Here is a 16,154-nt window from a genome sequence, read left to right as displayed (position 1 = left end):
CAGTGTTTCACGTAGTTAAACTGCCTGAGGGAAAATCAACCTGTTTTGATGTATTGGCACAGCTCTGGAACGGGTGAGACTTGAAACTCTCTTCCTCAAGAACCTTATAAAATATTTCCAATCAACCTTGGATTGTGTTATGACATGCTTTTAGGATAGGTGGGATTTGACTCTGGAATCTTCAGTCCCGGAGGTAGGGACACTGCTACTAACAAGAAGAAGCCCTCTGAGGGAACCTGGAGGCTGACTGCAGAGTTCCAGTCACCTTCCTTCAGTTAGTTTTTAAGTGGCTCTTAAAGAACCTGATTGTCTACCTGATGCATGCAGAAGGGTATCCCTGCGATTGCCTACCCTACTCACACCAACTCTTTGAAAATTGCCTCGGAGTGGCTGGAAGGAGCTGGGGAATCCAATGTAAAGGTAGTGTACACACCCATCCATTCTGGCCTTTGACCCTGATGGGACCCAGTGGGTTGCACAGTGGCTCAATGGTTAGCACTGCTGTCTCTCTCAGCACCAGGGACCTGGGTTCGATTCCAGCCTTGGGTGACTCGTGTGTGAAGTTTGCATGTTCTCTCTGTGCCTGCATAGGTTTCTGCCAAGTGCTCCAGTTTCCTCTTTCAGTCCAAAATGCGAAGTTTAGGTGGATTGGCCATGCTAAATTGCCCATAGTGTCCAGGGTTGTGCAGACTAGGTGGTTTAGCCAGGGGAAATGCAGGGTTACGGGGATAGGGTAGGGAGCTGGCTTTGGGTGGAATGCTCTTCAGAGAGTCGGTACAGCCTCTTTCTTCACTGTATTGATTCAATGATTCCAGATCAAGTCCCTGTTTATCTATATTCATTATTATCTGGGTTGCTCATGTTGTGGGGAGAAACCTGACACCTGTGTCTGTGTGGTTGAAAGGGTTGGAGCTTGAATGTAGCACAGGTCTTGTTGAAGTGTATGAATGGAAGGAGTTTGAGAGTGTTAAAAGATTCCTCTGGTGTGGTTAGTTTTGAAACAAACTGTGATAACTTCCCAGAGCAGTGCCAAAAAACAACACAGGTAGTTAACTCTGTTCCACACAATCTCCATTAGTTACAACTCAATGTCCCAGTAGATGACCCCCCAAGCACAATCCATATTCGTAGGCTAAACATTGCCTGCTAATAGACTAAACATAGCCTGGCATTGCACTTTACCACAATGCAGCAAGAAAAGCTGCAAAAATTCCCAACTTTATTTTGAAAACTTTTTTTGCAGCAACAGAGAGATTCTGTGTAGTTTAGAACGAAAGTAACTTTTACAGGCTGGAAAAAGTGAAGTATGTGGTATACTGATTGTACCAATCTCACTAAAGGTATTTGTGATCCTAATGGAATATCAGCTCCTAAGCATAATGACTGGATTGCATTGAGTAAAAAGAAATGTTTGGAGATTTCTACAGTCCCTTCCCTGGGTTTAAAATTAAGTTTAGTGATGTAATTCACACTGTTAAAATATGTTCCCCTTGAAATGTTAAATTTACAAATATCTCATCTTGTACACAAAAAGAGTGCAGGATTGAACTATTTTGATATCATGGCAGAAAGTGGCTAAAGGTAGTGCTTTTGATGTTGTATCTATTAGCTTTCAAAAGGTGTTTGATAAATACCACATAATAGACTAATTAGCAAAATTGAAGCCTGAGATTCAAGGAGTAGTCAGTGGCTGTGCAAATATGCAATTGGCTAAGGGACAGAAAGCAGAGAGTAGTGGTGAATATTTGTTTCCTAGACTGGAGGAAAGTCTCTAAATAAACTGGACTAGGGCATAATTCAAAGTTTGCAACGAACATGGAACAATGAGGGGAAAAATAGTAACAGACTTTAGGAGAGCAAAGATAGACTGATGACATGGGTGGACAACATGCCAGATGAAATGTAATACGAGGGAGGTTGAGGTGATTGCTTTTAGTGGGAAGATTGAATAGAAGAAATATAAGTGAATTGGTGCAATTTCAAAGGAGGTGCATGATCTGAACATGCATGTAGACAATTAGAATCATAGAGATGTACAGCATGGAAACAAACCCTTCGGTCCAATCCATCATGCCGACCAGATATCCCAACCCAATCTAGTCCCACCTGCCAGCACCCGGCCCATATCCATCCATTTGAACAAAGGCATATAGGATTCATGATTTTATAAATAGCAACATACAGTATAAAAACAAGGAAGTTATGAAGTTATCAAACACTGGTTAGATCCCATCTGAAGTATTGTATCCCATATTTTGGAAGTAACCACACTTTGAAATGGAATTTAAAGGCTTTAGAGAGTGTAGTGAGGGGATTTACTTAATTGGTAACCATTCTGTGGGGAGACTTAAGAAACTGTGATTGTCTCCTTAAAGCAGAAAAGGCAAAAGAGAGATTCAGTTGAATTGTTCAGATCTAGAAGAGTTATGTGAAAGTAATTAAGTTGCAAATAAACCTGTTTGACTATAGACTGGTGTTGTCTGATTTTTGATCTTGTCCGCTGAGTCCAACTCCGGCATCTCCTCATCATAACTAAGTTGCAACTGCTTACAATGGTAAAAAACTTGATACTAAAGGACACTGACTTAGAATAAGTGAAGGAAGCCAGAAGAGAGAGAGAAGTTTTTATTCAATAAGTTGTGATCTGGGAAATCACTGCCTTAGAGTGTTTGAAGCAGATTGATTATTAATCAAAAGGGCATTTGACAAATGTTAGAAAGGAAACTTTTACAGGGTCATGGGGGTGAGAACAAGGGAGTGGGTTGAGTTGGACAGCTCTCCTGTGCTTAATGCTTTTCTTTTCTGCTGTACTGTTCCATGTTTCCATTCGTTTTCTTTCTAACAAATGTGTTTCTTCAGTTTCATGATACTTGTTGACTTGTGAATGATAACTTTGAAAGAGAATCCTAAGCAGTTTGATTGCCCATTTAATGCTGGTTACTCTTTCCTCATTAGGTCTTTTGTCTGATCTGCTGAGTGAACACTCCTGCCTTTGATCCATTCACAATTGGATAATCAACTATTTGATTGGCAGCTTAACAGATAATGGTTAATTTGAGCCTTTCAAATTCGTGACACTTTTGAGGTGATGCTTCTGAAGTGTCACACTTTGCGGTGTGATATTTTTAGAAGTTGTGATTGTACAGATGTTTTTTCAATGTAATATTTACATTTCAGCTGTAAATCCTGACCTTTAATGATCCATATGGAATTTCATGCTAAAGAGAACATGTCATGAATTCATGGGTTTATCTAATTTGTAGGGAATTGCGGATCTATTCAAACATTCAAAGATTAATTAAATTTCAGGGATCAGCATACTAGATGCACACTGGATTCAAATTTTAGCTGCGACTGTGTGATCACTTTGTGGACATTTACTAACTACATTCTACTCTGCAACAAGCAATTTGGTAACATTTTAAAGGAGAAAATGTTTCCAAAAGACATTTCCAATTCTGATTTTAGAATCCTACTTATCAGACTTTGGAAAAGATGTATGATACATAATGGAAAAACAGGTTTTCCATGTGAATACTCTTTGTTGTGTGGGTGCCATGTGGCTGCTTTCATTGCTCATCCTTATTATTTACATTTATATAGCATTCTGCAACACCTTCAGATACCTCAAAGTGTTTCCCATAAAATGGAGTACATTTTGAAGTGTATGCACTATTGTAATGTAGGAGCTACAGTGACAGCAAGCTCCCACAAACAGCAATGAGATGCTGACTAGATAAATTTTCACAGATAACTTGATTCTTGAAGCTCGATAATCCCTCAAAGAATGATGTTGATTTATATACCACGTATAAAAGCGAACAACTGGTTTGGGTAATCTTATTTGATATGTATGGGCATATCAAACTCCTGTGCATCTTTGCAACACAGTTTGATGCTTGTTTGATCTTTTGCACCCGGAGTCTGGGGTTGTGTGTGTGTGGGTACATTAAGGCCCAATAACTAAGGTTCCAGGATGCTGCTGAGCTCAGGCTGGATGATGCCACTTTGCTCAGGTCAGGGTCTGGGGTTGGGGTCCAGGATCAGTGGTAGAACCAGGGCACATGATTCTGTCCCTGCCCCTGTCTTCATCAGGTATTAATCATGAAGCATGCATTTTTGAGGTGAAAAGTTGAGACTGACTACTAATGTGAATATGACATAAAACGGCCGAAACATGTGGTTGACTTATAGTTGTGTGCAAACAGCATATTTCTGGAGCTGATAAATGGTTGGGCCAAACGTATATACTACGATGTGCAACATTTTATAATGATATTGTTTGAAGGATAAACATTGACCATGGTAGTGTCCACGTTCTCAAATCTTGTGGCAGGAGTTATCATCCAGTGGAGGATGGGCAGGGAACAGTAGGATTTTGAGCCACTGTTAAGTAAGGAATAGTAACATTTGATCAAATTAAGCTGGAATGGACATAGAGCTGGTGGTATTCTGAGCATGATATTGCTGAATTTGCCCTTCTCAGTAAAATAAGAGATTAGTTCAAAGAAAGCTTGGTGAAATGTTAGAATATATTCTGTATCTACCTCTAGCCACAGTGGATCAGAGGTGAACGGGGTGCTCTCCAAGTTTCTTAACAAGAGCACTGATCAAAGGGACTGCTTCACCTTGGATGTAATGAACTTCGTAAATGTTATGGCTGTATCCATTTCGTTGAGTGCTGAGTTTCCCATCTTGACACCAACAGAAAGTTCAATGGATGTATGGAGTCAGGAGGTGAGATAAGCATTACAAACACCTCTGTCCTGCTGTATGAACAATAGCCTTGTTTTGGTTGATGCAGTCAATGTTCTGGTCATTGGTGACCATTGATTATGAAGGCCTCGGCAATGTTGATGTTGTTGAAGGTCCTCAGGAGAGGTATTTGGGGTTTTACTTTTGGAGAAGCAAATGTCTGATCTCACCTACTAAGCCAAGCAGTAGTGACAACCAGGTTGTGCTGCAACTTAACAAGGGCTGCTTTATTAACAGAATAAGCCAGTCATAACTGTGATTGAGGGAAATATTGAGGGAAATTGTAATGCCAATACAGAGGATAGGAGGGAAGATTGGTAAAGCCTATGGCATTATTTAATAAATGCAAAAAATGGATACCATGTTGAGGCAGTAAACATTAAAAATGCAAAACCATATTCTTCACTTCTGTCTTAATCCAAAGATTTATTGACTGTAAATTCAGGAAAACCTGTACAATAATTGGGCCTTTCAAAGTGTCAGAGTTGCTTTTAAGTAAAAATGGAGTTGAAGAGTAAACTAGATTTGTTATATCAGTTCCTAAGTTGTTGCACATCCTTTAAGTTCATTGATGCCATTAAATGCGATATTTATGTGGCTGATGTCTCCATCTTTATTGGGAATTTTATTTATCTTGCTTTCATATCAGCACTCCTTCTGATCTCACTGTAATAGCAAGTTCTGAATCTGAACTAAGCCAACTTTCCAAGCCAATGCAAATTTTATTTGTAACTAATCTCTCCACTGTCCAATCAGTGAATGCTGCTGACAACAAGCCCTCACTAAGGAATGTAAGCTGACCTAATGGCTGTAAAGAAAAAAAAATTAGGGGGGAAAGTAAGAGGAAAATTATAGAATTAGAAAAGGTCTAAATGATTAGATTTCAGGCTCCAGTTATAATAATTAATATTGTCATTCACTGCTTCCAACTTGGTCGTAGTAGTGGTGCACAAATGAATCTGAACAAATTATTCAGTGATCATTACCAGTTGTCGTTAGTGAATTTGTTATAACTTTTCTTTCAATGTTCATATTGAAAAGTTCTCGATACAAATAACAAAGGTTATCGTGTGGAAGCTTTGGGCTTTAGGCCTTTGCTATAATGCAGGCCTGTAAAAAATGTGTTTATACAGTACTTTTGTGGGTGAGGGCGATTCCAAAAAAAATAGTGTTTTCAATATGAGAAACAGCTGTGACTCTCTTGCACACATGACTCATCCATTTTTATTGGGTGGGAGACTGAGGCTACTGACATACAGAGACTGATTGAGAATCATGTTTATTTTGCAGAGTATCCCAGCCACAGACCCACACACACACTTGAATATCTATCGTCTTGTTTTTTTTCTCTCTCCCCCAGTTCCTGTTATAAAAACAGAACCCACCGATGACTACGAACCTGCCTTGGTCTACGGATCGCTTAATCAAGGGATGAACCCAGTGTCCCAATCTTACTACTCCCAACAGGTCATGACACCTGAAATGACACCGGATCCTGGTTCTTGCCTTGTAAGTAGTTTTCCCTCTTGTCAGCAGCGAAGCACTGGGTTGTCGTCTTCCCCTACTTCAGGTCACAAACAGCATGAAATTACACCCATCTCTTATACCAAATGTGTCAGCAGCCCTACCAGTGCTCAGCTCAGTCACCAGCAGTCTGGAGCAACAGTGCCCACTATCCAAGAAGTGCATAGATCTGTTGTTGTGCATCCAAGTTCACCCACTCACTCAGCACACGTTATGATGCAGCCCCAGATGAGTCAGCATCTGAACAGCAGCTGTTCCCATGGTTTCCAGCAAACTCTGTACCCCAACAATCTTTCTCCACAAGGCCCGTCTGCTTCCCCAGAGGCTGCTTATGTGCAGCCCTTCAGCCCCACTAACTCAGCAGCCATGGGTCAACAGCAGCAAGCTCCGAAGCCTCCACGAAATGGATCTCAATCTAGCCAATCAATGATGTTGCCAGTGCACCAGGAAAACAGTCAGGATTTGACTCCCTTGCAAATTACAGTGAAGCAGGAGCCTCAAGAACTGGATCAGTTGTATCTTGATGACGGTAAGTGCGTTATTATTGCAATGTTTTTATGCCAAATTGCAGTTTAAATTTGAAAATTGTCTTGATTCATTATATTTATTACAGGAGTTAATAAATGCCTGGGTTAATGGTCTCTTCCACAAACTTGTCTGTGCTCGAGTACACTGAAGAAGGGGTTATGTCATGTTCACTGATGAACTTGAGGCGACAATTGGTGGTCATGTCAGACAAGACTATGTGGTTGGCAGTAGAAAAATATTATTGTTATTAAGTTTATACAGTTCCTTTGTTTAATGGATTATTTTGACATACTCTTTCACTTTGAAAGTGATTAAAATGTAAAAAGTATGCATCACCAGCAGTTGAGATAGGAAGAAAACCAGTTGGACGACAGTAATATCTGTAACATGCTTAAACTGATTCTTCATATTACTGATCCAAACAAGATTCCTGAAACATCTATGTAGCAATTTATTGAAACCATCTGGATGTGTTTTCCTCATGTATGTTCCTTGGTTGCTGTGTGACTGCTAAATCACATGGACCCTTTCATGATGAGCTGATGAGTTAGTGCATGGATGGAAGACATTATTGGAATATCAGGTGTAAAAAAATGCTTCCTAGGTCCATTCTTGGTGTCACCACACGCAGGAGATAGTTGTCTCTCCTCCACAGACTTGATGATACCCTGATGACACTGGAGTGGGAAGTATACGAAGCTGGCTAGTAAACCTAAGACAACAATTGGTGGGCACCTCAGACTGGAATTTGTCCTGGACGATTGTTTATATGGTAAAGTAACATTGTTTGTATGGTAAAGAGTTAGGTAATTAAGTATTTGAACACTCCGAGATACTGGTAGGGCATTGGAGTTAGATGGAAAGAAGCCAACATCTGTAATACTACATTTGGAAAAAAATACTATAGTCGAGAAAGGTATTACAATCTGGTTTTATACTTCATGAAATAGGTTGAATTTGCACGTAACAACAATATTGTCATTATTGAAATTGAAAGCTGCTTTTGTTACTTTGAAGAGTTAAATTTCTGATTTGTTGTGCTGTTCCAACAATCAGGATATTTTGCTGATCATTTGATTGATGACATCGATGCAACCTTCAGTTACTTTAGAAAAAGCATACTGTGTATATATTGCAGAGATTCAGATGAATCTCCCTCCCAATTTCAATCAGAGAGGAATTAGTAGGATGGCAAATCATATTTGATAAGTAATAAGCAGAATTTGCCTTTTGAAAATTGGATTAGATTTCCATCCACTTATAACCAATGTGCAGAAAATCTATTTATTCCATAAAATAAAAGCCTAAATTAGATTGTCTGCAGGAGAAGGTGGCGAGGGTTTGTTGTTGGAGGGAAATGGGGTGAGGTTTTGATTATGAAATAGCTTCTTTATTTATAATTATATTGATTATTCAAGCTAGACCAGAGATCCATAATAAAATATTAAGTTAAAACTTTCATTGTTTAAATTATTTATTTTGAATAGCAAATATTATTAGCGTGAGTAGCATTGCAAGAACCTGATCTGTGTGTTGATCTCATCTTTCCAGAGCTTTTTACCTAGCCAAATGTTCTTGCAACTATCCCAATTGCTGGGCTGTCCTCATGGGGCTCACTCTGTTTATGGGATAGCAATGTCAGACAGAGGAATATCATGGTGGTTTAACCTCATTTGCACCTTACTAGTGAGGATGTGAGTTGAGCCAAGACTTATTGACTTATTGGCATTGGCAGTTGAGCTGGGATGGGTGAGTGGAGAGAGGGATTGGCATGATTTGCAGGGACTTGTGCTGCTCCTCCTCACTTCTCAAAATCTGTTCTGAAAGCCAAGCTATGCTACTTCTGAAATAATATACAACCTCCCCNNNGGAAATAATATACACCCCCCCCCCCCCCCCCCCCCCCCCCCCCCCCCCCCGCCAGTTTGGACCTGAAAAGCACATTAGGCCCTTGACCATCTTGTAGGAGTCCAACCTGTCAGGCCACTTAGTGCCAGGACCCTGTGGAGGTGGTGCTGGGCAGATTGAGAATTTGAGGCCTAGAGTGAATTTAGGTAAAAACAATGACTGCAGATGCTGGAAGCCAGATTCTGGATTAGTGGTGCTGGAAAAGCACAGCAGTGCAGGCAGCATCCAAGGAGCAATAAAATCGACATTTCGGGCAAAAGCCCTTCATCAGGAATACAGGTGATGGGCTTTTGCCCGAAATGTCGGTTTTACTGCTCCTCGGATGCTGCCTGAACTGCTGTGCTTTTCCAGCACCACTAATCCAGAATCTAGAGTGAATTTAGCCACATTCACTCCATCCTGCTTTTGTCTGGCGACTGTACCTCATCCCAGACAATGTCAGTTTCTAGAAATTATTTCTGTACAGGTCCCTGTGAGGTACGCTTAATCTCTCAACAAATGGCTTGCCGTTTTTCCATTACAGGACTTGGTGTGTATTATGGAGCTTTGCATTCCAAGTATCTGGCTCATCCGACTGATGAGTGGCACGGTGGCACAGTGGTTAGCACTGCTGTCTCACAGCGCCTGAGACCCGGGTTCAATTCCCGCCTCAGGTGACTGACTGTGTGGAGTTTGCACATTCTCCCCGTGTCTGCGTGGGTTTCCTCCGGGTGCTCCGGTTTCCTCCCACAGTCCAAAGATGTGCAGGTCAGGTGAATTGGCCATGCTAAATTGCCCTTAGTGTTAGGTAAGGGGTAAATGTAGGGGTATGGGTGGGTTGCGCTTCAGTGGGTCGGTGTGGACATGTTGGGCCGAAGGGCCTGTTTCCACACTGTAATGTAATCTAATTTACTCACTTACATGCTGCCTCCTAACAGCATCATCTGAAAACATGTCACATTCTATGTATATATAGGTGATGCCCAGTCCAACCTTGCCACAATCTTCTTCATGCTGTCTCTTTTTTGTCCCACTGCTGTCATCCAGTACTTTATGAGCAGAAGTTTCCTCCAATTATGTTGTCTTCAGTCTCTACCTCAAAATCTGTTCCCTCATAATCAATGTTATTCCCTCCCTGGCAACCATCTGAGGTGGCATTACACTGTTCCTATTCACGCTGTCACATAAAACTGCTGATTTGCACCTCTTTAAAATCATCTGCACCTGCCCTGCCTGAAAATGTTCCTGAAATGCAGTTAACTCCAGACTTGACTGTTATTCTCTGTTCTCCTGGCCAGCGCCCCATCTTTCACCTGACAGAAACTCTAGCTTATCCAAAATCCTCCTGCTTTTTATCATAACTCATATCCTTGTGCTTTCTAACTTGCGTTGATTCCGGGTCAGTTATAGAGTCATAGGGATGTACAGCACGGAAACAGACCCTTCGGTCCAACTCATCCATGCCGACCAGATATCCCAACCCAATCGAGTCCCACCTGCCAGCACCTGGCCCATTGCCCCCCCAACCCTTTCTATTCATATACCCATCCAGATGCCTTTTAAATGTTGCAATTATACCAGCCTCCACCACTTCCTCTGGCAGCTCATTCCATACACGTACCACCCTCTGTGTGAAAAAGTTGCCCCTTAGGTCTCTTTTATATCTTTCCCCTCTCACCCTAAACCTATGCCCTCTAGTTCTAGACTCCCTGACCCCAGGGAAAAGGATTGTCTATTTAGCCTATCCATGCCTGTCATGATTTTGTAAGCCTCTATAAAATCACCTCTCAACCTCTCCCTATAGCTAAATTTGAAATTCTCATCCTTGTTTTCAAATATGTCCATGGCCCTGATTTCACTTCAATTCCAATCTCTGCATCTAAGCAACATTTCAGATCTCTGCTGTCCTACAGTTGAATCCTGTGATACATAACTGCTTTTAATCTCCCCACATAAGGCGTTGATGCTTGTAGCTGTCTAGCCCTTCAACTCTGGTCTTTCCTCTCTAAGCCTCTCAACCTGCCAATCTTTAAAGTACTTTGTAAAATTCATATATTTTTCCAAAGTCTTGGTCTCTTGTCCTAATATTTATTTGATATTGCTCCTCATAATACCATGATGCAATATATTACTTTATAGACACTGTGTAAGTTATTGTTGTTTATCTGTTCAACTTACCTCAGTATATAGGAAAAGTATTCAATATTAAAAATACCATCATTAAAGTTTTAACTTTATACCATGTTCCTGTCTTTTTATCACCTGTGATGAATTTCAGTATTGTTAGTACTACCCTAGTATACATATAGCATAAGTTTTCAATAAAAGTTTTGTCTTGGTTATAGATGCCAACTGATTTGTCAACTAATAGCTCGCTTGCAATCTTTGAATCACAGATTATCTTTTGCAGTGGGTGATATAGCTTACATTTTACATATATCTCTTATAAGTCAGTATTGATACTCGTAATAACTGTCAAGGCTATGTCATTTTATTTTGCCTTTCTTCTGGGAGATCCTGAAAATGATATGCAGTTTTGCTAATTATACATTTTACTTGCAATTCCTTTCCCTGTTACATCTTAGCATACAAAGTTCAGCTGTGTCGCACCAATTTTCGGGTGAGTGGCATTGTAGGTATAAAACTGCATCTACAAGATACATTGTGCCAGATCCTATACTGGCGAAGGTGTGCATGGTGAAAATCAATTGGATGCATGCTTCATGCACTGGTGTCATTTTGGAGCTTGGTGCTCCAGCTAAAGCTGTCTCTTCATCATGCATTATGGAACATGCCAATCAGCAGCAGGAAGGAAGTCACCCCCACTTCCTGCCAACCATTTCAATGGATTGTCAACTACTTTCAAGTTAATTGTTGATTGATTTCTTCTTGCTTTTGCTACAATTGTGCAATAATTGGTGTTTTCCACAGTTCTTTAAGGTTGCTGAAATCCATGCTGAGTGTTATGGCAATTGGTATCCTGAATTCTGTACAAAGCAGCAACTTTTAGGTATGGATGCAGTGATGGGTACTCCCCTTGGAACACACGACTTGGAGAAGGTCCTGAAGGCTCAAATAGCAGGATAAGCTGCTTGAAGTGGTTCTACTACATGAACCACAGGGAGGAACAGTATCTGAGATGGCTACCCTTAAATTAAACATTCTGAAATCTGCCACAGCTGCAGTCTTCAAGCAGACAATACTGGCATTGCCTTTGGCTAAGAAAGTGACTGTAGCCATGGGGTTTTATGTGTCTGGCTCCTAGCAAGGTTGGAACTGAAGAAATTCACAACATCTGGTAGCTTTCTGTCTACTGCTGCCTGAGGAAGGTCACTGATGCACCGTATTCTCTAAGTGAATTAGGGACGGGCAACAAGTGCAACCTAGCTAGTGATGTCACATCCCATGAAAGGATAAACATTTTTAAAAAACACATGGAAAGCTAACTATCTTTCATTTTGTTATCACAGTCAAGCAGGTGGAGTGAGCATGTGGCCTAGGGAGTTTCACAAGTTTCTCCCTGGTACAAACATATGCACATCACTTTGCAGATACCTGCATGTCAACTCTGAGATGAGCCACAAACAAAAGGGATTCTATTCCCTCAACCTCTAGCTGCTTTGCGACCACAGATGGAAAATGCTGCAGCTCAGTGCCTCATACCCCAGTAGCAGTCATGATACATCCATTTTCTGGGGTCTTCTGTGCTATCTGCAATTAAGCTGTCATGCCAAACTCATAGGCTGGCAATTAGGAGATGAGGGCTATCCAATGTGATTGGTGACTCTACTGCATAAGTGGGCAGTATGCACGAAATAATTTCATCCCAGTGTGCTTCATATATCTTTCAGTTTCAATATCTATTTTTTATTTTGTAACCTCTTTCAATATACTTGACTTCATTTCTGCATGCTTTATTTTGCTCGTGTTCTTCTTTAGAACCCTGGCATCCGTATATTTGATTCCATTTACCAGCCTCTAAATGGTCTATTTTCTTTCAACCTTGTTTTATCCTCAGCAGTTTCCCCAGCTGACATATTTGCCTATATTTTAAGTTCACCGAAATATCTTGACATTGCTGACTGTAGCCAGCACTTGAAGGGGATTCTATATTTCCACAGCAAAACCATTGCTCAGTTCTGGGTGACTAGCCAATTGTCAGTTTTTCCGCTCTTTGCATTTGCCAATATTGAGTTCTACTTCAAGTACAGTCCACTTCTATTCAATCGGAAAATTATTTTCTAGGAAAAGTATTGAATTATTCCATAATTTAAATAAAGCAATCTTAACAAAAAAAACACAGAAGGTGTTTCTTGCTCACACAGTTTCAAATTAGCAGACCATTGAAATTAATAAATTTCAAACAGATGTTAGTGTCTCTGTAGAGAACAATACCTTTCCAAAATCCTAGTTATTGACTAAAAGAATGAAGCAATAGGAATCATAAAATCATACAGCACAGAAGATACTTCAAGTCTGCACTGACAAAACTACTCTAAATCTACACTAGTCCAGTATTCTTAGATTCAAACAGAAGAATTATAAGTAGACAAGAGTCAAATAAATCAACCATCTTCTGTATACTAAAACCCTAAACTAAATCAGTTAAGCATAAGTTAACATGCAAACTACAGTCAATTAAAAACTATTAATTTCATATTAAATAGAAATACAATTAAGACCAATGATACAAATTGGTTTGATTTGATTTGATTTGATATATTATTGTCACATGTACCTAGGTACAGTGAAAAGTTTTGTTTTGTGTGCAGTACATAACATATAAAGATCATAGGGTGATTAAACAGAGCAAGGAATACAAAGTTACAGCTGTAAAGAAGGTGCACAAAAAGCAAGATCAACATTAGATTTGAAATTTGAGAGGTCCATTCAGAAGTCTAATAACAGCAGCGAAGAAACTGTTCTTGAACCTGATGGTTTGTGAAGAGCAAATAGGTAATCAAGCACAGTCGCAAAGTCCTTTGAAATTGTTTTCTCACAAAAATTCTAGCTGCTCTGATTCTCAGAGCTAGCCTTCTCCATAGCTGACAACAGCACACAGCCATCCTGAGTTTCATGGGCGTGGTCATCAGCAAAAATAACATGTCTGCAAAGTGTCATCGCCCAATTTCGATCCAAAAGTGTTATTTTCAAAAAGTAAAGCAACTGCAATGCAATTTGTTCTCAGCTTCTGGACTGAACTTCTGTTGTGTTCTACCTACCTGTAATTACATTACTGCACTCATCAACTTCTAATAATGGAGCTTTTACAGTTCTACATCCCCTCACAGAGCCTCAAACAGTTTCTATTTCCCCTGATATTTTGGTTTCCAATCTCAGTTTCAGTTTTCATTTCCTTAAAAACATGCAGTTTCCATTTCATTTCTGTTCTCTTTTTGAATGTAATGGCTGTGTTGTGGCGAAAAAGGACCGCTCTAAATTTTGTGTGAGTAAAGGAAGCAAAAACCTTATGCAAGCATCTCAATGACCCAAAAAAACTTGTTAGCATGATGGAATACTTGACCAGAGGTTTATTGTCTAAAGAACTTCACAATAATATGGAGTATGCAGTTTATATTTATAATTCTCAACTTGATGCAATTCCCTGTTAAATCAACCTTAAGCCTTTGTCTGCTAGTTGCCTCAACCACTCTGTTTAGCCTTCTGTTTCCATTATCTCCTTACTCTGTAAAGTAATGAATAATGAGCTTACATAGGCTGTTATTGTTACAAATGCTAAACTAACCTACTCAAAAAATTGCTCTGCCAAGTATCCCATCATGTCGAGATAAAATCAAGCATAACTATAATATTTGTTTCAAGACTATCATCCACTTCAACATTACCCCCTCATCACTACTTCCTGCCAACCCTGTGTTTTACAAAACAATCAGCAAGTATCCCAGCAGTAAGACAGACTCTGCGTGACAATACATTCAGCAAAATCTGTGAGGTAACTAAAACCACACATACTCAGTAACCTAACCAAGTACAGGACTCCTTCCATCTTACACAGCTGCACGTCAAGCCCTGTGAGTACTGCGCCATTTCTCACCAACTAACATAGTCTATCTTGTACCAGTGAAATAGAGATGCTCCCAATTTTAAGCTCCTTTAACTATGTCTAATGAAGGTGTGTTGTTAGTTCCCTAAATTTGCCTAAGCAGTAATGCTTTGAGGAAGAAAGGCACACTTTTGGCTGTGCCCAGTATTCTCTGCCTGGCCCTTGTCTGTTTCCAACGCATATTATGAATGGAGGGATTGTCATGCTAGTATTCTAATGAGCTGGTCTTATACTGTGTCATGCAGTCAGAACAAGCCAAGCATATGCAGGATCAAAAGAAACATTCCAGAAGGTTGTGGATTCAAATCCCACACCAAGACTTGAGCTCAAGATCTACTTTTACACTCCAAGTGCATTGCTGGAGTGAGAATGAGATGTTAAGTCACATTTCCTAAATTCAACTGTAACTGTACATCAAAAATGCTTCATTATTTGTAAAGTGCTTTGAGACATCTCGTGTAATTGCACACGTTATTTTTAAATATTTTTTAACCAGCATTCCCTGACCACCCTGGCCGACCCATTGTCTCAGCATGCTCCTGCCCCACTGAACTCATCTCCACCTACCTCGACACTGTCCTATCCCCCTAGTCCAGGAACTCCCCACATACGTTCAAGACACCACTAACGCTCTCCACCTCCTCCAAGACTTCCGTTTCCCCGGCCCCCAACGCCTCATCTTCACCATGAATATCCAATCCCTCTACACTTCCATCCGCCATGACCAGGGCCTCCAAGCCCTCCGGTTTTTCCTCTCCAGACGTCCCCAACAGTACCCTTCCACCGACACTCTCATTCGTTTGGCCGAACTGGTCCTCACCCTTAACAATTTCTCCTTCGAATCCTCCCACTTCCTCCAGACCAAAGGGGTAGCCATGAGCACACGTATGGGCCCCAGCTATGCCTGTATCTTTGTTGGCTATGTAGAGCAGTTGATCTTCCGTAATTACACCAGCACCACTCCCCACCTCTTCCTCCGCTACATTGATGACTGCATTGGCGCCACCTCGTGCTCCCGCGAGGAGGGTGAGCAATTCATCAACTTCACCAACACATTCCACCCTGACCTTAAATTTACCTGGACCATCTCCGACACCTGGCTCCCCTTCCTGGACCTCTCCATCTCCATCAGTGACGACCGACTTGACACTGACATTTTCTACAAACCCACCGACTCCCACAGCTACCTGGATTACACCTCTTCCCACCCTACCTCTTGCAAAAATGCCATCCCGTATTCCCAATTCCTCCGCCGTATCTGCTCCCAGGAGGAGCGGTTCCACCATAGAACACACCAGATGGCCTCCTTCTTTAGAGACCGCAATTTCCCTTCCCACGTGGTCAAAGATGCCCTCCAACGCATCTCATCCACATCCCGCACCCCCGCCCTCAGACC

At 40.9% G+C, this 16,154-nt stretch overlaps 1 protein-coding gene across 1 annotated transcript in view; it reads left to right on the top strand.

Annotated features, from left to right (window-relative positions):
* Nucleotides 1-16,154, top strand: part of nfatc1 (nuclear factor of activated T cells 1) — a 204,862-nt gene that overhangs the window by 83,328 nt on the left and 105,380 nt on the right. The window contains exon 6 of the mRNA XM_043688615.1: nt 6,116-6,808. Coding sequence (XP_043544550.1) covers nt 6,116-6,808 — 693 coding nt within the window. The remainder of the gene's footprint in view (nt 1-6,115; nt 6,809-16,154) is intronic.

This window comes from Chiloscyllium plagiosum, chromosome 4 (assembly GCF_004010195.1).
Source record: "Chiloscyllium plagiosum isolate BGI_BamShark_2017 chromosome 4, ASM401019v2, whole genome shotgun sequence".
Taxonomy (NCBI): Eukaryota; Metazoa; Chordata; class Chondrichthyes; order Orectolobiformes; family Hemiscylliidae; genus Chiloscyllium; species Chiloscyllium plagiosum.
The sequence above is the reverse complement of the archived record's forward strand: the minus strand, read 5'-3'. Positions and strand labels throughout refer to the sequence as shown.